The 25,692-nt window shown below is 37.4% G+C and overlaps 2 protein-coding genes across 2 annotated transcripts; one reads left to right on the top strand and one right to left on the bottom strand.

Annotated features, from left to right (window-relative positions):
* Nucleotides 1–1,209: 1,209 nt before the first annotated feature.
* Nucleotides 1,210–25,691, top strand: pah (phenylalanine hydroxylase). The gene is made up of 13 exons (XM_073868155.1): nucleotides 1,210–1,363; nucleotides 2,437–2,558; nucleotides 5,585–5,768; nucleotides 8,573–8,661; nucleotides 9,115–9,182; nucleotides 21,233–21,429; nucleotides 21,986–22,121; nucleotides 22,362–22,431; nucleotides 22,551–22,607; nucleotides 22,744–22,839; nucleotides 24,222–24,355; nucleotides 25,037–25,152; nucleotides 25,427–25,691. The coding sequence occupies exons 1-13, from the start codon at nucleotides 1,333–1,335 to the stop codon at nucleotides 25,468–25,470; spliced, it is 1,344 nt and encodes a 447-aa protein (XP_073724256.1). The 5' UTR covers nucleotides 1,210–1,332; the 3' UTR covers nucleotides 25,471–25,691.
* LOC129445194 (uncharacterized) lies at nucleotides 12,314–19,799 on the bottom strand. Its single transcript, XM_073870080.1, has 3 exons — nucleotides 19,586–19,799; nucleotides 12,699–19,351; nucleotides 12,314–12,465 (listed from the first exon to the last, which is right to left on the bottom strand). Exon 2 carries the CDS (start codon nucleotides 19,108–19,110, stop codon nucleotides 12,961–12,963), a length of 6,150 nt encoding a protein of 2,049 aa, XP_073726181.1. The 5' UTR covers nucleotides 19,111–19,351; nucleotides 19,586–19,799; the 3' UTR covers nucleotides 12,314–12,465; nucleotides 12,699–12,960.
* Nucleotide 25,692: the final 1 nt, after the last annotated feature.

Below are 25,692 nucleotides of genomic sequence, written 5' to 3' on the forward strand. Positions count from 1 at the left end.
CCACTTATCAAAAGATAAATGTGTCTTAAAAGTTTCATTTAACTTTATCAATTTTGTGATAACATCTCTATACAGAGGGAGTCAGCTGTATCACAAACTTACCTTACATTACAACATATGCAGGTGGTTGGTGTCCAGATGTCCTCCAGTCCAGAAGCAGATGTTTATTCAAAAGAAGATGTTTATTTGCTGCTGTTTCTGCACCTTGTAAAGATTTAATCTTACATATTTACATTTATATACCACGAGAGCTAATATCCAACAATAATCCTCTCCAAATTAATATAAGCTATGTCATTTTAAGGAATAGTGATGAAAGGGATAGTTTTCTGTATGAACTTGCTTTAATGTTATTTGGTACAAAGCATCATATTTTTTATTGTTGCTATACTGAGCATTTGCTATACTGAGCCTGTGTTCAAAAGTGTATGCATTTTTAAAATTGTTAATATGTAGCCAAAATTTATTTTATAGCTCACTGGTCAAATCAGATGCATATGTATGGTTCTGCTTGTAAAGTTTTCAACTACTGCCATCTAGTGTTGGCTCGTGTTATACCGTTATATAAAGTGACTTGCATGTTCAAAATAAGCAAATACATTTGGATAACAATAATAATTTAAAATAATTAGTTGTAATAAGTTATCAATTTCATAACAAGTTGATTCGCAGTACCAGGATGATCGGTGTGTTATCAGTTTTAGAGAAGATACAGACCTCACGCGACTGACCAATCAAAATCGAGTAATTCAGAAAGCCGTGTAATAAAACAAATTAAACAATCGATTTTTTTGCGTGTAATGTCCTTGAAATGTTTTATCTGTTAATGTAGTCTGTAAGTTGTGTTTAAAACTGAAATATTCAGGGATGATAAGTTGTTGTATCCGCTCACCTGGAATTAATTTGAATTTGGCGCCATCGCATGGTCATAATCCGAACATCAACATCGACTTGTGTAATTCAGTTCTTAAACTTTCTCGAACCATTAGGAATAGACTTTTATTCGTTCAAAATGAAATAAATACTCTAATAAAAATAATAATTATTGTACCAGTGTTCGCCACACAAAAGTAGTCGTCATATAATATAATGCTGACTTTGAACTCCATCTTCAGTCAACCACCTCCTAAAAACAAATACCTCAAACCAGATGTGCTGTTGTGGCAGCTTCCAAACAAACCATGGGTGTGCAGACAACTTCGCGTGACCACACCGACCGTTCAGGGGGTGTGGTGTCACGTGGTGCTCTTAAATTGCTGGAGTTTTGGATAGGTTGCACAAAGTGGACAGAAGCATCCAACAGATAAACATCACCTGAGGACTGAAGCAAGAATGGACGCAGGTCTCAGACCAGAGAACGGCGAACAAGTGAGAAAACGGATTGATTTTACTAGTTCATTTATTGTTTTTAATATAGTCGTTATTATATTTCAGTTTATATTATTCTTCTACTGCATCAGAAATAGCAAGTTAAGTGTTTTTGAGTATTAGTAATATTAATACACAACTTAATGCAGAAAACTTTTCTAGTGTCATTTTATGTGGACATACTGTACGTTTGTTCAGTGACAAAGCAGTTCATTGGCAAGTTTTTCTCAAATATGATTGGTTAAATATACACACCACATAATAACGGGACATTTAATTTAAAACAGAGCGTTTTTTAATATAAAAAATTGACTTTAATGTATATTACATTGTAAAATGTGAAAAGTTGGATCAACTTGCAAAATGCTTCAATTGGTAACACCTACAAATTTATTTATTTTTTACTTATATGGTTAAGAAAAATTTAAGTTGAAAAAAATACATTTACCAATTGAAGTATTTAAGTTGATCCAACTTTTTACAGTGCAGAAATACTAATGATGTAAGTAATAATCATTGACAGTAATGACAGATTGTTATAAAAGTAATATTTAGGATGTATAAAAGAGTATTTGTATAATCCTTTTTGGTCTTTAAAGAGCATTTAAGCTGATTATGGCATGTGAGAGTCAAGATACTAAAAGTTAAATCATAGGAATGTGGGTTCAAGGAATGCAAGTATGACTTTAGTCATGAGGTTAAGTACTCTGCTCACACACATACACAAATGTGTATACATAGATACAATGAAAAAAAAATTAGAGACCTACACAAAAAGCAAATAAAATAAGTGTGAACATTGTCATGAAAATGACTACTTTAGTAGTTTGTTTTACTAATATAATCTTAAAAACATATGTGGATTTGGGTTCAAATGGAGAGATGGGTCATTCCAGTTCCCTTGGCACAATGAGAAAATATATATCAAACCTCATGTGCGTAAAGTTATTAAAATGATAAAATAAGAAGATTCCATTTTATATGATGGGTCTGTTTGGCATTAAAATGCATCAATTTTACATCATTAATGTGTTTGAGTGTCAGAGGTCAATCTCTTACTGTTTGTTTAACAAAGCTCCCTGACTTCATCTTACCTGGAAGAACAGACGAACAAATCAGGTGTGCTGTCCTGCATCTTCTCTCTGAAGGAGGAGGTTGGTGCCCTTGCAAAAGCTCTTCGACTTTTTGAGGTAAGGGAATAAAGTTTTAAAGTGATTAAAGTGTACATAATCTGTTTCTATTCATTTCTGGGTCTCTCTCTCTCTCTAATATGCTCCCTTACTCTTACAATTATCTTAAGCCAAAAAGTCCAGGTCAAGACCTATGGAACATCATAGGACATTTCTAGAAAAACAAAAACACAAGTATGACGTATTTGGGATTAGGTAATATTATGTGAGTGATGTAAGGTAATGTTTGCAAGTAAAGGTTAGTGAAGTTTGTTGATATTAAACAAAACTCTTATGACTACCTCATATCAAGCACAAATTTCATTGTATGGGAAAAGTATGCAGTAAAAGTGAATGGGGTCTGAGACTGTCAGTTATTTTCATCCTACCTTTTAGATTGCATAGAAGAAAAAAAGACGTAAGGTTTTGAAAGAAGGTCTGAAACTTTTTAAGAGGCAAGTGACATAAGGAAACCATATCATTTGCAAGCATACACTTAAACATTAATCCTGAAAAAACATGAAATATGACTGTCTTTGATATAGTGTTTTATAGCGAATTTCTTACATTGCTTAGTTCAGTACACAAAATAAAAAGAGATTTAGAAAATAAATGTTTAAAAAATTTAAAGTGACCTCTTCATATAGAATATATAAAAGTATTATTATTATATTAATTTATATAATTATATTTTGATTATTCAGCATTTGTAAGGAAAACGGAAATTTGTTAAAAATATAATGTTAATAACACCCCTGTGAAACTAAAGCTTATCACTAAACATGTGTAGCTGATTAATTGGTGCTTAGCCGAACACATGTTTGCGTGACTCAGCAGACAAAATGGAGAGCAAGTATTTAAAAAAAAATTGCATATAAAACAACAAACAAATAAATAAAATTTTCCATGAATTCTGCCCTCAACTTATAGGTATGTACGTGCGTACACAGTGTGCTCTGATTTTGCGTTAATGCCAAGATTTCTTGATTGGCCTCCAAAATTCCACCCCCGTTGTATCAAAGTTCAGCATGTTTTGTTGTGGGACAGTGTTGACTTTTTTTGTGGACTACATGCCAGAAAATGTGATCCAAAACACATGACAGCTTATGCAGGATGTTCACTGTCAATATGTAATTAAAATGATCACGTCATTTTGCATACTGCTGTCCTTTCTGAAAGCTCGCCCGCTGCTTTGTGCAACAAAGTAATGAGCCTGATTGCTACCCTGTGCTTCTCTAGTGCAAATCAATAATGGGTTTGTGCCAAACACGCACCCTCCGGTGACACTATAAACATTAAAGCTTTGCCAGCTGGGCTCTGATTGGCCCTTCTGTACCTCCCTATACTCCACCCCCCGAAACGCCTCTACTCCGCCCCTCTATAGCCACTCTGGATATCCTGTGAAGACAAACTTAGTAAAGTCTTAGCACTTTAATTATAACCCAGGGCAATGAACTAAATGTTTTATTTTTTGTGATTTACTACATAAAATGATCCTACATGATGTAAAGAACATTGTTTGAAAATATAACTTTGATATCTTTAATACTGACTGTAAGGTCATATAAGATTCAATTCAATACTAGATATAACATATTATTAAAATAATGATTATCAGAATAAACTAGTATTTAAAATCAGTAATATGTTTGGATAACCTCATTGACACTATTTTAAAAAATGACAAGCAATGGAAACTATCCAAGCTATAATCTCCTGTGTTGTGAGTGGTAAAGAATGCATATGGATTTAATCAGGACCAGATGAAACAAGAGGAACTAATAAGAGACGAGAGGGTCCGAAACATTGTAAACCCGCATCCTCCTCTTATGCGGACCTATGGCAAACAGGAACGAGGCATCCTCCCTCTGTTTGTGTGAAACTACATCAAAACACATTTTGGCTTAAACAGGCACCCAAACCTTGTAAAGACTCCCTTCTTTCCTATTGGTCAAAAAAAGCTGCATATATTAAGCACAGTGCCAAAATATGCATTTTATAAATGTGTTTGTCTGTACAGTGTTGAACAGGGATTTACTGATCCTATACATGAACTTGCTTTGGTGCCAAGGAATTATTTAAATCCTGCATCTTTTTGGACACATTTTGGTTTTAGTGGAATTAAAGGTATTATGGAAGTGTCTTTGAAGGACTTGAGCGCAATCTAGTGGTCAAATTCTGATATACAATCTGAATGATTCTGACTTAAAGGGAAAGTTCATCCAAAAATAAAAATTCATCATTTGTTCACTCTTAAGTTAGTCCAAACTTTATTTTCTTATATTTTTAAATTTCTACAAAGTTCTGATCTGGGGCACCATTGACTTTCATAGGAAAAAAATAATATGGAAGTGAATGGTGCCCCAGTTAAAACATTTTTCAAAATATCTAATTCGTGTTTAGCAGACTTTAAAGACATTTATACAGGTTTGTAACAACTTGAGAGTGAGAAAATGAAAGTTTTTCATTTTTAGGTTACTGTCCTTTTAAGTCAAATTTAAAGGTGCAGTGTGTAATTTTTAGAAGGATCTCTTGACGGAAATGCAAAATAATATACAAAACTATATGATCAGGGGTGTATAAAGACCTTTTTATTATGAACCGTTGTGTTTTTATTACCTTAGAATGAGACGTTTTTATCTACATACACAGAGGGTCCCCTTACATAGAAGTCGCCATTTTGTGCAGCCATGTTTCTACAGAAGCGCTTAATGGACAAACTTTTTTTACCAAGTTGTCTCCGTTGATAACATGTTTTTCCGGTGGCGGCTACTGTAGCTTCTCTATGCGTTTCAAAAGTTAGGGCTGAGCAGTGGACTGAGCCGTTGGTTGCAATTCGCAACCTCACCACTAGATGCTGGTAAAATTTACACACTGCACCTTTAAACATTAGTTTTTATTTTGGTTGCATCAAGCAAGCTAAAAGATTTTAAGATGTTGATTAAGATAATGATTAAGATTGATATATAGCAAGGAACTGAACCAGTGTGCCAGTTCAGATTTATCTTTCTTCATCTTTATCATTTCATATTGCGTGTACATTTGAGGGTAAAGGAATTAATCTGACCCACATTGAGTCCCGCCCATCACGCAGTAACAAAGGGCAATACGAGTTCTTCATCAGAGTGGATCCGGCCTCCTCCAAAGATCTTGATGAAGTTGTAAATGACCTACGCACACAGATCAGCGGCCAGGTGCACGAACTGACTCGCAACAAAGAAAAAGACACAGGTGAGACGAAACAAACGTACAGAACAGCATCACTACAGTATTACCATATACTGTCAAAAAAAAATGGTGTCACTAGGGCAGTACCCTTTCAACAAATACACCTTTGTTTGTACCTAAAAAGGTTATTATAGTACATCAAAGGTACATACTGGTACCGAATGTATGCATATATTGTACCTAAATGGTACATATTAGGACATTTTAAAGGGTACTGCCCCGGTGACAACTTGGGACCATTTTTCTAAAAGTGTATAAAAAGACAAAAACAATCAATGAGTTTCGTCTGTGTAAAGATGCAAAACCAGTTTATTATAGAATGTGGGATGTTTTTGTACAGAAATAGAAGTGATGTAATTGCTAATAAGACTAATGGTGCAGACCCTCGTGCTCGGCCCCTCTTATTGGTTGTTTCCAGAATTACATTAGTTTAGTTTTTGAGCACCAACAGACTGAAATGTCTCATCCTGGCGGCAAGCGTATTCAACAAACTCTGTGAGGCGGTTCAGCAGGGTAGGGGGGTCAAAGTTCAACACAAAGACTGACGGACCAACTGACCTCACCACAATTCAACTCTCTATCTAATAAGAAAACACAGAGCAGGGGACGTTTATAGATATTTATGGCCTATGAGGAAAACCAGTCTGGGTCTTCAGGCAGTTTCAGTTTTGGGTCTTTTGTTTTGACCGCCTCAGGCTGGACCTCACTGCTCAACTATGCACTGATGGCCGGACCCCCAAAGAGTTTAGCTGTCAAACGTTTAGAAGATATACAGCCCTTGCTGCTGTAGACCGCGCTGTCACCCTCTGGCTTAATCTTCACACAACGCTTTTGTTTACGGTCTCATTCATCTCCGTCAGCGTGCCAATGGTAATGACTATAACATTGATATTAGCCAGTTTCTCGCATATCCAGAACTTTGTTCATTAATCTCAATTTCATTATGGCATTTTCATCAGACAATGGAAACACTATTGAAAGATCAAGACTGTATTAGTCATATACTATAGTTGCCTCATATCTTATGTTTGTTAACTAAATATCAATTTAAAGGGACATTCCACTTTTTTTGAAAATATGCTTATTTTCCAGCTCCCCTATAGTTAAACATTTGATTCTTGGCGTTTTGAAATCCATTCAGCTGATCTTCAGGTCTGGCGCTAGCACTTTCTAAAGTACTTTCTTTAATGCCATTTTATGGACTATAAAGAATATGATACACTGAAAAAAATTGTCCCAAGCTGTCAATGGGGGATTACCATTTAAAAGGGCCCTTAAATGTACCATTTAAGTACAGATATGTATACATTTGGTATTGTTATGTACCTTTGAGGTACTTATATAAACATTTTAGATACAAAGGTGTATTTGTTGAAAAAGTCCTGCACTAGTGAGCAGGTACCATTTTTGACAATTATTTTTCTTAAAGAGTAGACTGCTATATACATAAAAATAAAGATATATGAAGAATTTTGTTGCAAAACGAGATAAATCAATTTTTTAACATTTTTGTCAAAACATGTTTATTATTATGTTATCATGTTATTATTTTGTTTTATGGTGCTACTTAGCTGTATTTTTTAAGTAATGAAGGTTTAAATCAAAACAAACCAACTGCAGTTGAATTGAAATTAATTGGAATGCACAACCAAGATTTCCGAACAATTAAAAAAAAGTGGTTATCTCGTTTTGCAACTAAACTATTCATATACAGAAATGCAAAAATAAACAAGAAATACAGAAGAAATAATTATGATTATTATTAATAATAATAATAATAATAATAATAATAACAATACCAATGCCAATAATAATAATTATAATAATTATTATAATTATAATGATAATACCAATAATAATAATAATAATAATAATAATAATAAAAAAATATCAGTAGTAATAACAACAACAATAATAATAATTATAATATAATACCAATAATAATAATAATAATAATAATAATAATAATAATAATAATAATAAAGTAGTAGTAGTAGTAATAATAATAATAATAATAATAATAATAATAATAATAGAAACAATAATAATAATAATAATAATAATAGCAACAATAATAATAATAATAATAACAGTAATAAAATAATAATAATAATAATATCAATAATAATAAAAATAATAATACTAATAATAATAATACCAATAATAAAAATAACAATAATAATAATAATAATAACAATAATAATAATAATAACAACAACAGCAGTAGTAGTAATAATAATAATAATAATAATAATAATAATAATAATAATAATAATAATAATAATAATAATAATAATAATAGTAATAATAATAATAATAATAATTAACAATACCTGCTAGACAATAAGTGAGAACACAATATGACTATAAAGTTTCAAAAGTGACATTATTATCATACATTATTATTTTTAATACAATAATAAGTATCATATTCAAATTATTTGACAATATATGATATTAGTATCATTTTGTTAATACATTAGTGTGTTTTAAACAGTCTTATGGCACTGGGGTACAAACTTTTCCATGTTATCTTTGTTAAAGAAGTATGTGCTCAAGTAAAGTCAATGTCAGAAATAAAGGTACAAAAGCTGTCACTGGGACGGTACTCTTTAAAAAGCTCCTAATATGTACCATTTAGGTACAGATATGTACATTTGAGGTACCAGTGTGTATCTTTAATGTGCCAATATTGTTGTTTTTATACCGGGATGCACACTTAAAGGGTACCGCCCAAGTGACAGCTTTATTACTGAGAGTGGGTTGGTAAATAATTCAAAGGCTTCTTTCTTTTTTTCTATTGAAAGTTCCATGGTTTCCCAATGACATCCAGGACCTGGATCGTTTTGCCAACCAGATTCTCAGTTATGGGTCGGAGCTGGATGCAGATCATCCTGTAAGGCACTGTGTGTGTGTTGTGTTTATAGTAAAAGTACACATATGAGTGATGTAGGGTTGTTGCATATATAAGCAAAAGGGATGGATAACTTCATTTGTATTATAAATGCATATGTGTGTGGGTGTACACAAGTGTATTTGAAAGATGTCTAGTTTGTCTGTGTGATGCTTAAAGCCCACAATTACAATGGGCACATCATTCTCTATTCTAATGCAAACGGGTGGGGGCTCTCAAATTGATGTCATCGCTTTAATTGGGCCCCTGTAATTATAAATAATTGCAGCGGTCATTAAACTGAAATCCATTCGCTCTACAAAGGCTTCATTTGAATGAGTATTTCACTGCCGTGAGCTGAGTAACACTGTCAAAGGCGACTAAGAGATCAGACCTATCTACTTTGTGGTGGTAGATCAGACGCTCTGACGTCGCTCTCTTGTTTTTCATTCGCAGGGCTTCACGGACCCCGTGTACCGCGCCAGGAGAAAGGAATTTGCTGACATCGCGTACAACTACAGACAGTAGCTATTGTTTATGTGTTTCCTTTCTATATACACCCACCCCCTCCCCACTTTCCCATAGGGATCTTCCCCACTTCTAGATCTCTCTTTCTCTGTTTTTGTTGTACTTTCTATGGAAAATTACCCTGCATAACAAAAGAGGGTGAATTACAGGGTTCCAGTGAAGTCCAGAGCGCCATAATTGAGATGCATTATTCACATGGCCACTACAAAGGGCAGGGGTGTTGAATGCAACACACCCTCAAGAGACATTTACATAGATGCTTGCTCCAATCGATAACAACATTACTCATTTCCTCATACAGACTTATATTCAGATGTCTACATGCGTGACGTAGTGTGAACATTTCGTATAAACACCCTTGGGTTCAGTGCAATTTTATATACATAAAGTTGGCTAATTCGTATGATTTTTTACAGGTTGAACAGTATGATTATAAGACAAAACAATTAAAGATACCAAACCTAACGCAACACGGGTGGACGCAAATCGCACAAAAATATAAAAATTTGGTCGTACGACTTAGCCTTCTCATAAAATGTGAACGAATTGCGAGGTTGAGTTGGTAGTGATGGGACAAAACAACGCTTTTCGAAGCTTCGAATCAGTCGAACCATTTGCTTCACAAAACGATTTACTGTTTTGAAATGTTCGAAACACCACACACTCTGGCGACACCTGCTGGCCAAAATAGTAACATAATGACACCTTTTATGAAAAATAGCAAATGTATTCACAACAGTGTAATGTTTTCAATATAATTTACAAATAATTAAATGCCATTGTTTTCCAAATTGTTCCCAAACAATTGACCTTGGTCTTTTCCATTAATTTTACACTTTTTTTCCCACTTTTTCTGCCAACTTAATAACCCAGAAAAACTGGCATCGGCTTGTTTGTTTTTTAGACGGTTTTAGCAGCAACATAAACAAGCGGCTTTCGTGGTCAACACGTAGCTTCCAGTAAACTCGCTAAGAATAAATAACAACAAAGTACTTTAAACGTAGTTTATTTATATAACAAGCAAAATAAACAACACGTAGATTACCTAAGAAACCAAAACATTGTTATAAACATTGTTAAACAATGTTATTTTCGACGAGGCATTTGTTCAAGAGTACAGTTTAGCAACTAGTCAGACCATTAAAAAAAATGAAACCGGAAGTAAAGTTCTGACCAGACGCGTATCGCGTCACCGCACGTGCGTCCAATGAAACAGTCTTAACGAAGCCTCGTTTGCCGAAATCACGTCACTTGCCCGATTTGATGCACAATTAGAAACAAAAGATTCACAAATGTTTCGAAGCTTCATGATGCAATGTTTCGAAAGCAGCCATCACTATGTGTTTGTTTCAGTGCTTTTTTGGTATGCAAATATTTTGACATGTTTTAAAGAAACGTAGTTCCTACTTAAAATGTCTTAAAGTTCTGTCATTGTCGTACCAAACCTGTGTACTGAAATTGTTTATAAAAGTTTATAGTGACCTCATCTATCAAAAAACAAGCACATTACAGTAAGTCCCATGGCTCCAATAAATTTTACGAATTGGCTAATTCTTAGTAATTCGTATGGGATAGGGTTGCATGGTGATTGATCGCGAATAATCTATTGCAAAATAAAGGTTTTTGTTTACATCATATATGTGTGTGAACTGTGACTAATAATTCTGTATATATAAATATGCACACATGCATGTATAATATATATATGAAGTATTTATATATAATATAAATTAAACATAAATATACAAATGTATATACACTTGTAAACATTTCTTTAATATATACATGCATGTGTGCATATTGGTATGTGCGGAGTTGTTGGTCACAGTTCACACACATGTATGATGTGGACAGGAACTTTTGTTTTGCAGTGGATTGATCGCGATTGGTCGTTATGCAACCCTACTTCATACGAATTGATAAGAATAAGTATACAAAGTTTTTATACACAGTTTACACACATATACAGTCTTGTTCAAAATAATAGCAGTACAATGTGACTAACCAGAATAATCAAGGTTTTTAGTATATTTTTTATTGCTACGTGGCAAACAAGTTACCAGTAGGTTCAGTAGATTCTCAGAAAACAAATGAGACCCAGCATTCATGATGTGCACGCTCTTGGGGCTGTGCAATTGGGCAATTAGTTGAATTAGTTGAAAGGGGTGTGTTCAAAAAAATAGCAGTGTGGCATTCAATCACTGAGGTCATCAATTTTGTGAAGAAACAGGTGTGAATCAGGTGGAAGCCAACACTTGTTGAACATGCATTTGAAAGCTGAGGAAAATGGGTCGTTCAAGACATTGTTCAGAAGAACAGCGTACTTTGATTAAAAAGTTGATTGGAAAGGGGAAAACCTATACAGAGGTGCAAAAAATGATAGGCTGTTCAGCTAAAATGATCTCCAATGCCTTGAAATGGAGAGCAAAAGCAGAGAGACGTGGAAGAAAACGGAAGACAACCATCAAAATGGATAGAAGAATAACCAGAATGGCAAAAGCTCAGCCGATGATCACCTCCAGGATGATCAAAGACAGTCTGGAGTTACCTGTAAGTACTGTGACAGTTAGAAGACGTCTGTGTGAAGCTAATCTATTTTCAAGAATCCCCCGCAAAGTTCCTCTGTTAAAAAAAAGGCATGTGCAGAAGAGGTTACAATTTGCCAAAGAACACATCAACTGGCCTAAAGAGAAATGGAGGAACATTTTGTGGACTGATGAGAGTAAAATTGTTCTTTTTGGGTCCAAGGGCCACAGGCAGTTTGTGAGACGACCCCCAAACTCTGAATTCAAGCCACAGTACACAGCGAAGACAGTGAAGCATGGAGGTGCAAGCATCATGATATGGGCATGTTTCTCCTACTATGGTGTTGGGCCTATTTATCGCATACCAGGGATCATGGATCAGTTTGCATATGTTAAAATACTTGAACAGGTCATGTTGCCCTATGCTGAAGAGGACATGCCCTTGAAATGGTTGTTTCAACAAGACAATGACCCAAAACACAACGGGCAAAGTCTTGGTTCCAAACCAACAAAATTAATGTTATGGAGTGGCCAGCCCAATCTCCAGACCTTAATCCAATTGAGAACTTGTGGGGTGATATCAAAAATGCCGTTTCTGTCAAATCCTCTCTTGTTCAATTTCCAAAGGACACAAGGACAACTCAAATTTCCACTTAATCACTTTTATTTTTCTTTTGGCTTTGTCAGTTGATTATTTGTCCAGTGAATTAGGCAGTGAATTAGCAGTGAATTAGCAGTGAATTAGGTTGTAAACCTTTAAACAGAGAACAAAAGTAAAAGTTTTAACTAAACATTTCAATTAAATATTCTAATTAAACATTTTAATTAAACATTTCATTTAAACATTTCATTCAAACATTTCAATGAAACATTTTAATCAAATATTTCAACCAAACATTTTACATGAATTTTATGATAAATCAAGTACTTAAACCTTTTACATGGAATAAAACAGTACACTACAAAGTAAATAAACATTTCACAAACCATTGGCGTCTTTGGACTGAACCTACGAGTGAATTTGGAGTGTCTTCTCTCTGAAGTTTGTTTCTCTGAATGACTGAGGAACTCCATGTTTTAACAGGTGCTCCAAATCAGTGACAATGACTAATCACATGACAAGCAGCTGATTTACTGCTGCTGATGCACTCTGGGAAATGTAGTTCTTTAAGTCTCATAGCTGTGATTCTGCTCAACACTTCCCACTTGAGCTCCTGGTTTTTCAAAACCAGAGGTCACACAAGTTCTTTCATACCTCTGCTTGTTCTTCAATGGGAATTAGAATGACAAGACGTCTGACATCTCTGTGGAGAATTGTGGCTGGGATTTTGGTTTGGAGCCTCTTGGTTTTTTCACTATTAGCTCTAATGGGACCTTCTTTGTCTTTCGCCTTTGTGATGTGAACAGGATAGCTGGGAAAAGTTCTCACAAGCACATCTCTTACAATGCCTTTGCTGTCAGCATTAACACCGACCACTCTAGCCAGCTTGTATTGTCCTCTCAAGGCGTTTTGGTCAGCCAGCCAAACCACATCTCCAACTGCAACATTTCGCTCTTTGGTGTGCCATTTGTTCCTTACGAATAGATTAGGTCCAGACAATTGGCTCCACTTCTTCCAGAAATTGTTTACTTCTGCTTGAATATGTTTAAGTCTTCTGTAAGGGTAGTCATCACATTGGAAATCCCCAGGGTCTCCCTTTGGATTGGCACGTCCTAAAAGCAGAGAATTTGGGGTGATGTACTCTACACAGTCTTCTCTGCTTTGAGTTCTTGCATCGATGGGTCTCTCATTTGCAAGGTTGGCTGCCATGAAGAGAAAAGTTTGAAATTCTCCCCATGTGAAAACACCATCTCCACCAAGGTTGCTTAATGCCCGCTTTACTACTTTGACAGCTGCCTCTGCTGCACCATTTCTATGGGGAGAGTCTGCAGGGTGAATCTTCCATGACCATTCTGTACCATGCTTGGCAGCTGTGTCTTCAATTTCAGACTTGTTTAGTTGGTTCAGGAATTTATAAAGCTTCTCCAGTGCAGGTCTGGCTCCCACAAAGTTAGTGCCCGGGTCTGACCAGAGTTTCTTGGGGTGTCCTCTCAGTGAGGTGAACCTTTGATAGGCTAGCAAGAATCCTTCAGATGACATGTCACTCACCACTTCAGTATGGATGGCTCTAGAAGCCATGCAGCAGAAAACTATTCCCCATACTCTGAGTCTAGTTCTCTTCTTGACCTCATCTTTCACTTCATAAGGGCCAAAAAGGTCCATAGTGGTGAATTCAAAAGGTGCAGCCGGGCCTGTTCGCTCTAGAGGCAAGTCAGCCATGATTTGTTGGCAGTGTTTTGCTTTGTTTTTCCTGCAAACCACACAGCTGTCAACCACTTTCTTGGCAAGTCTCCGGCCTTTTATTACCCAGGCTTTCTTCCTCATCCGGAGAAGGGTTCCTGCCACTCCCTCGTGGTTTGCTTTGTGGGATTCCTGTGCCAACAGTGTAGATACCCATGCTTCAAATGGTAAAACAGGCACTGCTGTCTTATCTTCATTGAACATCTGAATTCTGCCCCCGCAAACTAGCAGTCCGGAGTTCACATCTTTGTATACTGCCAGTCTGCTAAGAGTTGTGTCTGCAAAAACTGTACCTTCTTGAGCAGCAAGAAAGATGTCTTTGAGTGCATCTTCTTTTTCTTTGACAGTCAGCACAGCTTGCTTGGGTGATCTAACTTCCCACTTTAATTGTTTAGGGGCCCGACACTTCCTCTTCAGCCACTGCCTGGCAGCAAAACAAACCCAGGCAACGACTCTCACCAGTTTGGACAGACTACTGGATCTTCTTACTTCGATGAGATTTTTAACCCATCCAGTGGGCTTCATACCTAGAAGAGGAGTTGGATTTACCACAGGTATTCCCTCTTGAGTTTTACTCTTTGGACTTTCCTGATTACCTTGTGGGTCTTCATTTTTCTGACTGCTTCTGGCTTGAGCTCTAGTTAATGCAACTGTGAATGCCTTTCTCTGGAGCTTGTTGACACTCTCCCTGGCATGAGCTGCAATCTCTCCTGCTGATTTTATAGGCCACTTCTCCACTGGCCACTTCAGGAACTCTGGTCCATTTTGCCATGTAGAATTCTCCCTCAAATCTTCAGGAGCGCCCCCTCTCGTTATGATGTCAGCTATGTTTAAATCTCCACGGATCCACCACCAGTCTTGCACTAGTCCAGCCTTCTGGATTTCACCCACTCTATTTGCAAAGAAGGTTTTGTACCCATAACTGACTCTTTGAATGGCTCCCAAGACTGTTTGACTGTCGAGTAGATGGAACCATCTCTCGATTTTAATTCGAGCATGTTTTTCCACATACTTCCTGATCCTAGATGCGAAAACAGCACCACAGATCTCAGCTTTTACAGCTTCTCCCTTCTGATCCAGGGGTGTCAGCTTGGCTTTCGACTCAACAAATCGAACTTCAGTGCCTTGACTTGTCTCCCATCTTAAGTACATCACAGCTCCATAGGATTTGTCACTTCCATCAGAGAATGTGATGCCCCAAGGTTTTCCTTCCCAGCCAGCTGGTGTGAGGCTCCTGTGGAATTTTACCTGTCCAAGCTGCACATATTCTTCAAAAAGCTGTATGCCTTCTTCTCTGAGGCTTTCTGAGAGAGGTTGGTCCCAAGTTTCTTGGGTTAGTTTCCCACCCCCTCCCTCTTGGAATGCTTTTCTTACAAGAATTGCTCCCTTCTGTTTTGCAGGTGTGACTAAGCCAATTGGGTCGTACAGTCCAGCCACTTGGCTTAAGAGAGCCCTCCTAGTCAGTGGCTTAGGTGTCTCAGTTCTTACCTCCTCCTTAAGAAGATCTTTTCCAACTCTCATCTTCTTTTTCCTTTTGGAAAAGTTAACTGAGGTTAACATGTAGAGCTTGTCTTCATCCATTTGGTAGCCGATACCCAAGGCTTTATTGTCTTCACCTCTCATTTGATTTGGAAGAATTAAAGTTTTACTTTGTGTTCCTGTTAGACCCTCCTCCGTCTCCATTTCTTGCCTCCCACTTTGCCCTGACCGGACCCATGGTTTGAGGAAGAAACCTCCAGCTTTCAAGATCTCTTCCACATTTGCTGTAATGTTGTCAAGTTTATTTAGGTCATTATGGGAGGTTAAGAGGTCATCTACATAGCTGTCCTCTTCAATGACTCTGCGCTCATCTTCTAAGTGAAGAAAGTTGGGCAGGCGTGCCGTTTCCCTCATAGCCAACTGAGCAATGCAACCAGCAGGTCTGTCCCCAATATTGACTCTGGTAATTGCATATTCACCTATCTCTTCATCTGGGCTGTCCCTCCAGAGGAACCTATGAAGATGCATCTCACGCTCCTCCAGCCATACAGAGTTGTACATTTTTTTAATGTCTCCTAGAGATGCATACATCCCTTCTCTGAACCTCAGCAAGACAGCTCTGATAGGGTTGAGAACGTCTGGTCCCTTCAAAAGAAGATCATTCATACTCACGCCTTTGTATTTCTGGCTACTATTCCATACAATACGAATTGGTGTGGTCACTGAATGAGGGTTTGGTGCCACCAGGTGGCTTACGTACCACACTGGTCCGTTCCATTCATCCATAATTTTGTTGGTGAGTTTTATGGCTGCGCCTCTTTCAATCATTTCATGTATCTGATTAGTATATGCAACTTTCCAGTCTAGCTCTCTGCTTAGTTGCTTTTCCATCTTTAAGAAACAAGCTTGGACTGCACCTTTGTTGTTTGGGAGAGAGGCTGGATCTACCGTCCAAGGATACTTTGCATCCCAATGTGGCGCTGATGTGTGAGCATCCCCCTTCTTGTAGGTAAGACCTCCTTTAATGATCTCCAGTTCCCTCTCCTCTGCCAGGGTCATTTCTTTTCCTCCAGGTGGACAGTTTCCACAACGGCATCCTCCACATCTTGGCTCACATGCAGCTCCGATGCTATCCCAGTGCCACCACTCTAGGAACTTACGGTTACTGACAGCTGTAAATTTGGTCTGAGCTTCATCTTTTCGCTGTGGCTGGGCTGTATCAATTGTTGGACTTTTGATTTCTTGATATTTGACAGCTGCTGTCCTCATGGAGCGAGCAAAGTGTGTTCTGGACTCATATGCTGCTACCTCCACTTCTTCAAATAAGTCGGGATGTGCTCCACCCACTGTCTTACCCAATGGTCCCTCCCACAAGACGAGGTCTCCAATGATTTTTACTCTCTGTGGAGCGAGTCTTCCCTCTCGGTGGCTAATGAGAAGTTCAACCTCTTCTGGCCTTTCCAATTCTTTCAGTTTGACTTCTGGGAAGAATTTTCTCAATTTTTCAGGTTCAATTACTTGATGCACTCTGGCGATTTCATCCAAGCCGTAGCAGACCATTTCATGAGCTCTCTCGGTTCCTTTTGGTGTTTTGACTCTGACTTTGAGGAGATACCTTTGTGTGTTCACTTCCATAGCCATACCACCAACTCCATGCACAACTAAAGTTATTTTCTCATGTCGTAACCTTAGTCTTTCAGCAGCCTTATGGGTGATGTAGTTTGTATCTGAAGCAAGGTCAATTAAAGTCCCAATCTTCTGCCCTGCGTTTGCAGTGACTTGCATCAACATCATTATAACTGGAAGTTCAGAGAGCCCATTTCTCTGCAGTAGCTCAGACTGGCCTGAAGCATCAAGTGTCACTGCAGTTTTGTTGGTGTTGGTGAAAGCCTTTCTGCATCGATCTGCCATTTCTGGAGAAAGTTCAGACAAGATCTCCTCTTGTTCCTCGGTTAGTTTGCCTTCACCTTTGACGTCTTTTCCAATCCTTCTCTCTTCCCCTCTTTTGAATTCTCCCTTTGGGCAGAGGAAAAAATGGTGGTCTGGGGCACCACCTTCCCTTTTACAGTCCTTATTTCTGCATAGGAATGTGTCTCTGCAGTATCCATCTTCATCATGGCATCCAAGACATTTTCTGCATGCTCCCAGCTTTCTTAATACAGCTTTCTTCTCAGGTAGTTTAAGTCTTTTGAACTTTTTACAGAAGAAGATTTTGTTGTTGTGCCCTCTCTCACCACAGACACCACATCCTTCATCAAACTCTTCTTTCTTTGTGGTTTTTGTTGAGGCGATTTTTCGGTCATACTTTTTGTCTGAACGATCTGATTTCTCCACCTTCTCCACAGTTCTGAGCTGTTCTAGTCTCTCCAGTATTTCTTCTTGACTTTTCAAGAACTTCAAAAGCATGGCAAAGTGGTTGTCTGATGTGACATTGTTCCTGGGTTCAACCATGAACATCACCCAGTCTCGTTTAATAAAGTCAGGCAACTTGCTTTCAATGGTTTTTATTACCAGTGGGTTATTTATGGCTCCAGAGTTTCCTAACTCTGTAAGATCTGCTAGGGCCTTCTCCACTGACTGTATGAGGTCAATGACCTTTCTTGGCTGGTTCCCTTTCACATGTGGCATCTTCTCTAGCTCTTCAAGGATTTCCACTGTGATGGTTGACTTGTTGCCATATCTGTTCTCCAAGACTCTGAACATGTCTTTGGCAGTGGTGTAGGTTGAAAGTCTGAGGTCCCTTGAGATTCTGTCATCCACACTTTCCAAGAGTTGAATTTTCTTAACTTCAGTTGATCCAGATGGCTCTCCCTGCTTTTGCAGGCTCTCCCAGTCTTTCCTCCATCTGTGATATTCTCTCTTGCTTCCATTGAAAATAGGTAGAGAGGTTGGCTTTATTCTTACTAATGGAGTGGATGTTGCCAGTTGGGATTGTACTGGTCCTGTGCTTTGCTCATTGATCGTCCGTGCAGTGACAAATTCAGCTCTCCTTACCTCAAGCCTGTAGTAGGATGCTCTTATGTCCTTGACTCTTCCATCTAATTCATCCTTTAACTCTTTAGGGATCCATCTCTCCCATGTTGACATTGCTGAGATTGCCTCTTTTATTCTCTTGTCCAAGAGACTGAGGTGCACTTCATAGCCCTCCAAATTGGCACTTTCCACAGCCACATCAGCCGCTTCATCATTGCATTTCTCTGCTTCCGAGATTGCCACCAGAAGTTCACTCTCTCCATACCTTGACCACAGGTTTGTTTGAACAATGGTTCTTATTTCCGCCAACTTTGTTTCACCTTCCTTTACAGATCTATCAATGTCGGCTTCTTGCTGTTCATTAAGACTTGCTTCCTTATTTTCAGTCTTAATGTCTGCCTCCAGTCCAATTCTGTAGTCATCATTGGCATCAAGCATCTTCCTGAAACAATCTGAAAGCTTAGTGTATTCCTCCTTTAACTCCACTTGAAGCATTTTGCTTGCTTCTCTTGAAATGAAGTTGGCTTGTCTGGTGAAGCTGCTTTTTGCAGTGGTCCTCTCCTTTTTGAGCTGCTGGACCGTCATCCCCAGGACATCTTCTGCCATCTTGATTTCCTCTACGTCAACAGCTTATTGCTGGATCTGAAGCCGTTTATCCTCAGGCCAGGCTGCTTCGCGTGGTTTACAACTGTCAAATCCTCTCTTGTTCAATTTCCAAAGGACACAAGGACAACTCAAATTTCCACTTAATCACTTTTATTTTTCTTTTGGCTTTGTCAGTTGATTATTTGTCCAGTGAATTAGGCAGTGAATTAGCAGTGAATTAGCAGTGAATTAGGTTGTAAACCTTTAAACAGAGAACAAAAGTAAAAGTTTTTAACTAAACATTTCAATTAAATATTCTAATTAAACATTTTAATTAAACATTTCATTTAAACATTTCATTCAAACATTTCAATGAAACATTTTAATCAAATATTTTAACCAAACATTTTACATGAATTTTATGATAAATCAAGTACTTAAACCTTTTACATGGAATAAAACAGTACACTACAAAGTAAATAAACATTTCACAAACCATTGGCGTCTTTGGACTGAACCTACGAGTGAATTTGGAGTGTCTTCTCTCTGAAGTTTGTTTCTCTGAATGACTGAGGAACTCCATGTTTTAACAGGTGCTCCAAATCAGTGACAATGACTAATCACATGACAAGCAGCTGATTTACTGCTGCTGATGCACTCTGGGAAATGTAGTTCTTTAAGTCTCATAGCTGAGATTCTGCTCAACAGTTTCTGAAGCAAAACCAAGAAATGTGAATGAATTGTGGAATGTTGTTAAAGAATCATGGAGTGGAATAACAGCTGAGAGGTGCCACAAGTTGGTTGACTCCATGCCACACAGATGTCAAGCAGTTTTAAAAAACTGTGGTCATACAACTAAATATTAGTTTAGTGATTCACAGGATTGCTAAATCCCAGAAAAAAAATGTTTGTACAAAATAGTTTTGAGTTTGTACAGTCAAAGGTAGACACTGCTATTTTTTTAACACACCCCTTTCAACTAATTGCCCAATTGCACTGCCTTGGGAGCGTGCATGTCATGGGTGCTGGGTCTTGTTTGTTTTCTGGGAGTCTGCTGGACCTACTGGTGACTTGTTTGCCACGTAGCAATAAAAAATATACTAAAAACCTTGATTATTCTGGTTGGTCACATTTTGCTGCTATTATTTTGAACAAGACTGTACTGTGAAAAAAGATGGACGACGCAACGTCGCCTCCCTCCATTGTAATGAATTGAAGCAAAAAATGTCCAACCATGGTTGCCGCCATGTTACGTAAAAACGTAAGTTTGGAGCCAAGGCATGCACAGAAGGAATCCTCCGTAGAGCCAGAGGAGAAGCCGTGATATCAAAAACTTCCGCCAAAACGCTCGCGCACCCAATTCAACCACGCCAATCATAACGACACGCCCATTTCTATAGCATGAAATTACTAGCTAAAATAAAACTTATCATAAAATAGAACAATTGAACATATTTCAGCGTGATATCAACTACCTGAAAGAACCAAAACCATCTTTCGGAAACTTTTATTGGAAGTGTAAATATTTTTTTATTTAGAGCAGAGTCTCATTCGAATGGAGAGGGTGGGGTTTATGACTTGTACTGCAGCCAACCACCAGGGGGCGATCAAAGAGCCAGCGGCTTCACTTTTTAAGACTTATGAGGCACACCCGTTCACACATACACATATATGATGTAAAAAAAAATTTTTATTCTGCAATAGATTAATCGCGATTAATCGGTATGCAACCTTAGTACCAAGTAAATCGTACAAAAACATTCGATTACCATAAAAATAAACGATAACGAAACCCCACCCCTAACCCCAAAGTCACTGGGGAAAAGCAAATTGTACAAACATGTATGAATGTGGTCGTATGAATTAATACAAATTAGCCACTTAGTAAAATACGTATGAATTGCTATGAGATATTTATTTATTCCTGATTTATTCACAAATGAAACAAGAGATGTGGTTGCAAGTGTTCACTTATGTTCATTGAAACGGATGATTATGACTGAATAATGACGTAAATTGTATAAAACAAAAAAAAACGAGTCTGTGTTGTTGAGTAGAAAATAATGGGTGAAGGTTTTTTAAATGTCAACAGTTTTATTCGATTTATGATGTTTTAATTGAAGCATCTCTTATGTTCTCTTAGTGGACAACCTATTCCAAATGTGGAATACACAGCTGAAGAGAAGGCCACATGGGGAACGGTTTTTAGAGAGTTAAAGACTCTGTACCCCACACACGCCTGCCGCGAACACAACCGGGTTTTTCCACTGCTGGAAAAATACTGTGGCTACCGTGAGGACAACATACCACAACTAGAGGACATCTCACGCTATCTGCAATGTAAGACTGTCACTCATTTAACGGAGACATATCATGAAAATCTGACTTTTTCCATGTTTAAATGCTATAATTGGGTCCCCAGTGCTTCTATCAAATGAGAAAATGTGAAAAAGATCAACCCAGTAACTTAGTTTTGGTAAACCATTCTCTGAAAAAATAGGCAATTGAAATTTGGCTCCCTTGTGATGTCAGAAGGGGATAAAACTGCACTATTAATCTGCACTATCCAACCACAGCACTGACATTTAGTGCACGGATCAGCTCATTTGCATTTAAAAGGACACACCCAAAACGGCACATTTTTGCTCACACCTACAAAGTGGCAATTTTAATATATTTTATAATTTATAATATATTATCTATATGGTTTTTTGAGCAAAAATGTCACATTGTGTACTCTGGGGACACCAAAGTTTTATTTGACATCTTACAAAATGTCTTGTGAAATGTCCTATTTAAAAGGGAAGTGATATTCCCGAATCCCGTTTTTGTCGTTTCACCATCAAGTGACGTTTATTTTGATACACATTAACACACACTTTTATCGTTCTCTCAGCATGCACAGGGTTTCGTCTGCGTCCTGTGGCCGGTCTCCTCTCTTCTCGTGACTTCCTGGCCGGTCTCGCTTTCCGGGTGTTTCACTCAACCCAGTACATACGGCACAGCTCCAAGCCCATGTATACACCTGAACCGTATGTAGACACACTTCTACCTCTTGATTTAAATAAAAACTGAATACGTTTGATAGTTTATGTAGATTCAGTGTGAGAAAAAGTAACAAGAATCTTTTCTGACATTATTACATTATACATTTGGCAGATGCTATTATCCAAAATGACATTTATCAGCACGTTTTTGCTCAAAATCGAACCCACAACCTTTTGCGCTGCTAATGCAATGCTCTACGTAATATTCTGATACTTTATCCTCAGCGACATCTGTCATGAGCTGCTTGGTCACGTCCCGTTGTTTGCAGACCCAAGTTTTGCCCAGTTCTCACAGGTCTGATGCCCTCACACGCTTCTCGCATTATTTTATTTGTAAGATTGCAACTATGTTTGATCCTGTTGTGATGCCTGATACCCATTTATCAGTGATGTGAATTTGTTCTGTCTGCTCAGGAAATTGGACTGGCTTCTTTGGGCGCACCTGATGAATACGTTGAGAAGCTGGCTACTGTGAGTATAGCTTTAGTTATAAATAAATAAAGGTATTTAGAGCATGATATACAGTATAGATGAGATAACACGTTAGATTTTTTTTCAGAAAAATAAAAAATTGGATGATTACAACAGAGTACAATGTTGTTTGCAGGTCTACTGGTTCACTGTAGAATTTGGACTGTGCAAACAAGGAAATGAAATAAAAGCTTATGGGGCAGGTCTGCTGTCATCTTTTGGTGAACTACAGGTATGTATGTGTGCAGAAGACACGAAATACTCTGTTTTTTGCCCTGGGGTTTAATCAAAACTTTTACTCAACACAACAAACTGATAGATGAGCAGGGCACACTAACAGAAATAAATATACAAAAGCTGCACTGGGACATTACAGTACCCTTGTTCTAATATTTAGGTACAGATATGTATCTGTTGGGTACTAGGTACTTATATGCACTTTTTTAGGTGTGTTTTGAAAGGGTACCACCCTAGTGACTGCTTTTGTAACTTTTATACCAAGTGGCAACTTTCCGGTCTCTCGTGAAGCCAATGCAGAAGTGACTTAAGATGCAATTCATTGACTGGTCGCTAGATACTGGCTCCAAAAGGGAATGCCCATGTTAAAATGCCCAAAATAATGTGTTTACAGCCTGGTACAGAATTTTTTTTGGTCTATATAGCAAATTTTGCCATTTATGACTGTGAGGGGCACCTTAGCTCCACCCACACTCCGCCTCTTTTTCGGTTATCCACGAATTACGCACTGCCAAGATGGCGACAGCAGGCTCCACCAACTTAAAGCTTCAAAAATGCTCTACGTCCATGTTTTATACAGTCTATGGTTTAAAAAAGTGTTGGTTTATTAAAGGGACACTCCACTTTTTTTGAAAATATTAAAATTTTCCAGCTCCCCTAGAGTTAAACAATGGACTTTTATCGTTTTGTAATCCATTCAGCTGATCTCCGGGTCTGGCACTACCACTTTTTAGCATAGCTTAGCATAATCCATTGAATCTGATTAGACCATTAGCATCACACTTAAAAATAACCAGAGTTTCTATATTTTTCCTATTTGAAACTTGACCTTTTCTGTTGTTACATCGTGTACTAAGACTGACGGAAAATTTAAAGTTGCGATTTTCTAGGCAGATATGGCTAGGAACTATACTCTCATTCTGGCGTTATAATCAAGGACTTTGCTGCCGTAACATGGCTGCAGGAGGCGCAATGATATTACACACTGCCCGAAAATAGTCCCCTGCTATTGAAAGTTACCAAGGGGACTATTTTCAGGCACTGTGTAATAAAGAACTACAGAAGAGTCAAGTTTTAGATGGGAAAATGTCGAGGCTTTGGTTATTTTGGCGCACGATGCTAATGGTCTAATCAGATTCAATGGATTATGCTAAGCTATGCTAAAAGTGGTAACGCCAGACCCGAAGATCAGCTGAATGCATTCCAAAACTGTAGAGATCAGATGTTTAACTCTAGGGGAGCTGGAGGATGAGCATATTTTCAAAAAAAAGTGGAGTGTCCCTTTAAGCATAATCGGTGTAAGATCTCAATGAAACGGGACCATGGTGGAAAAACAGACTAAAATTGAGATTATTGACATATATTATTGCATTGCAGTACTGTTTGACAGACAAGCCAAAACTTCATCCCTTTGAGCCGGAAAAGACCATTCTGCAGAAGTATCCCATTACAGAGTTCCAGCCTGTTTACTTCGTGGCCGAGAGTTTTGAGGACGCCAAAGAAAAAGTCAGGTAAGCTGAGCTTAACTACAGGGACAGTTTACACAAAAAAATTTTATCACCCTCATGTCATTCTCTATTTGTATTTCTACTCTATTGAGTATTTTTGGAACATGTTCTGCTGGTTTTTGTCTTTATCTCTTCACAACCTTTCAAAATGTATATTTTTTGGTGAACTGGAACTGCAAGCTAAATGCTTCCGCCATACAATATAGTTCTCATTTTTATCAGCTTAAAAAATCGCCACGTTTTATTTTGTGCCACCATACTTACTCGTGTACCTACTCATGTTACAGTCTTTAAATAGGGAAAATATGGAAATGTTTGGTGGCTTCTAAATTCATCCCTGTTTGGTTCCTAAGGAATGAATGATCTAACACATTCACGGCGCGCTGTACAAAGATTAAGTGCATGCATAGAATTAAGATAAAGATGTATTAACTTGTCTAGGTTGAGGTAAGATTAGAACATAGTAAAATGTTGAAAAACTGTGTTGTTGTCCTTTAAATTCGTCCATTTAAATTCGTCCATTTAGAATTTACTGAATCACTGGAAGTTGGGTCATTGCTATTTGCTAGTTCTGCAATTATTTATATATATATATAAATGTCAATTCTATTGTGATTTTAAAGCATAACAGATGCCTGGGCCTTTTATTACAACCCACTGCATTTGTCTTGTTTTTTGTCTTAGGAAATTTGCATCCACTATACCCAGACCTTTCTCCGTGCACTACAATGCCTATACACAGGGCATTGAAGTGTTGGATAACACACATCAGCTGAAAAATCTGGCTAACACCATCAATGGTATGTGTTTAAATGTGTAAAATTATTTATATATATATATATATATATATATATATATATATATATATATATATATATATATATATATATATATATATATATATATGAATTAAATATGCAGATTTATCTTGTGTATTATTGTGTCTGAACCTATTGTGAACTGAACCTTTTGTTTCTATATAATAATAAACAATTGAATGTGTAGCCAGGTTTTTTTCTCATTTTTAAGGTTTAAACTTAAATCACATGGACTTACCACTTCACTTTTTCTCAGGTGAGATGTCAATCCTGTGCAATGCCCTACAGAAGATGAAATGAAGAATGATGCAATGATGCTAATACTGACGGAAGTAAAGAAGATATTGCAGTGTGAAATGAAAAATGCACATGCGTTAGCTTTTTGCATTGCTTTTTGATGCCATATTTATAACGTTGTACTAATCAGATTGTGCAAGATAGACAATTAACCGTTTAGCAATAATATTAACGTAGTCCTTAATTCATGTAGAAATTTATTAATTTTGCACGTACATATATATA

The sequence above is a fragment of the Misgurnus anguillicaudatus genome, chromosome 1, assembly GCF_027580225.2.
Source record: "Misgurnus anguillicaudatus chromosome 1, ASM2758022v2, whole genome shotgun sequence".
NCBI lineage: Eukaryota > Metazoa > Chordata > Actinopteri > Cypriniformes > Cobitidae > Misgurnus > Misgurnus anguillicaudatus.

What these genes read in the sequence shown, in the direction of transcription:
- pah (XM_073868155.1), top strand. Translation starts at nt 1,333, where the DNA reads ATGGACGCAGGTCTCAGACCAGAGAACGGCG. An exon ending in AAGCTCTTCGACTTTTTGAG is followed by an intron (nt 2,559 to 5,584) that starts GTAAGGGAATAA and finishes TGTACATTTGAG; the next exon opens with GGTAAAGGAATTAATCTGAC. An exon ending in AGCTGGATGCAGATCATCCT is followed by an intron (nt 8,662 to 9,114) that starts GTAAGGCACTGT and finishes TTTCATTCGCAG; the next exon opens with GGCTTCACGGACCCCGTGTA.
- LOC129445194 (XM_073870080.1), bottom strand. Translation starts at nt 19,110, where the DNA reads ATGGCAGAAGATGTCCTGGGGATGACGGTCCAGCAGCTCAAAAAGGAG.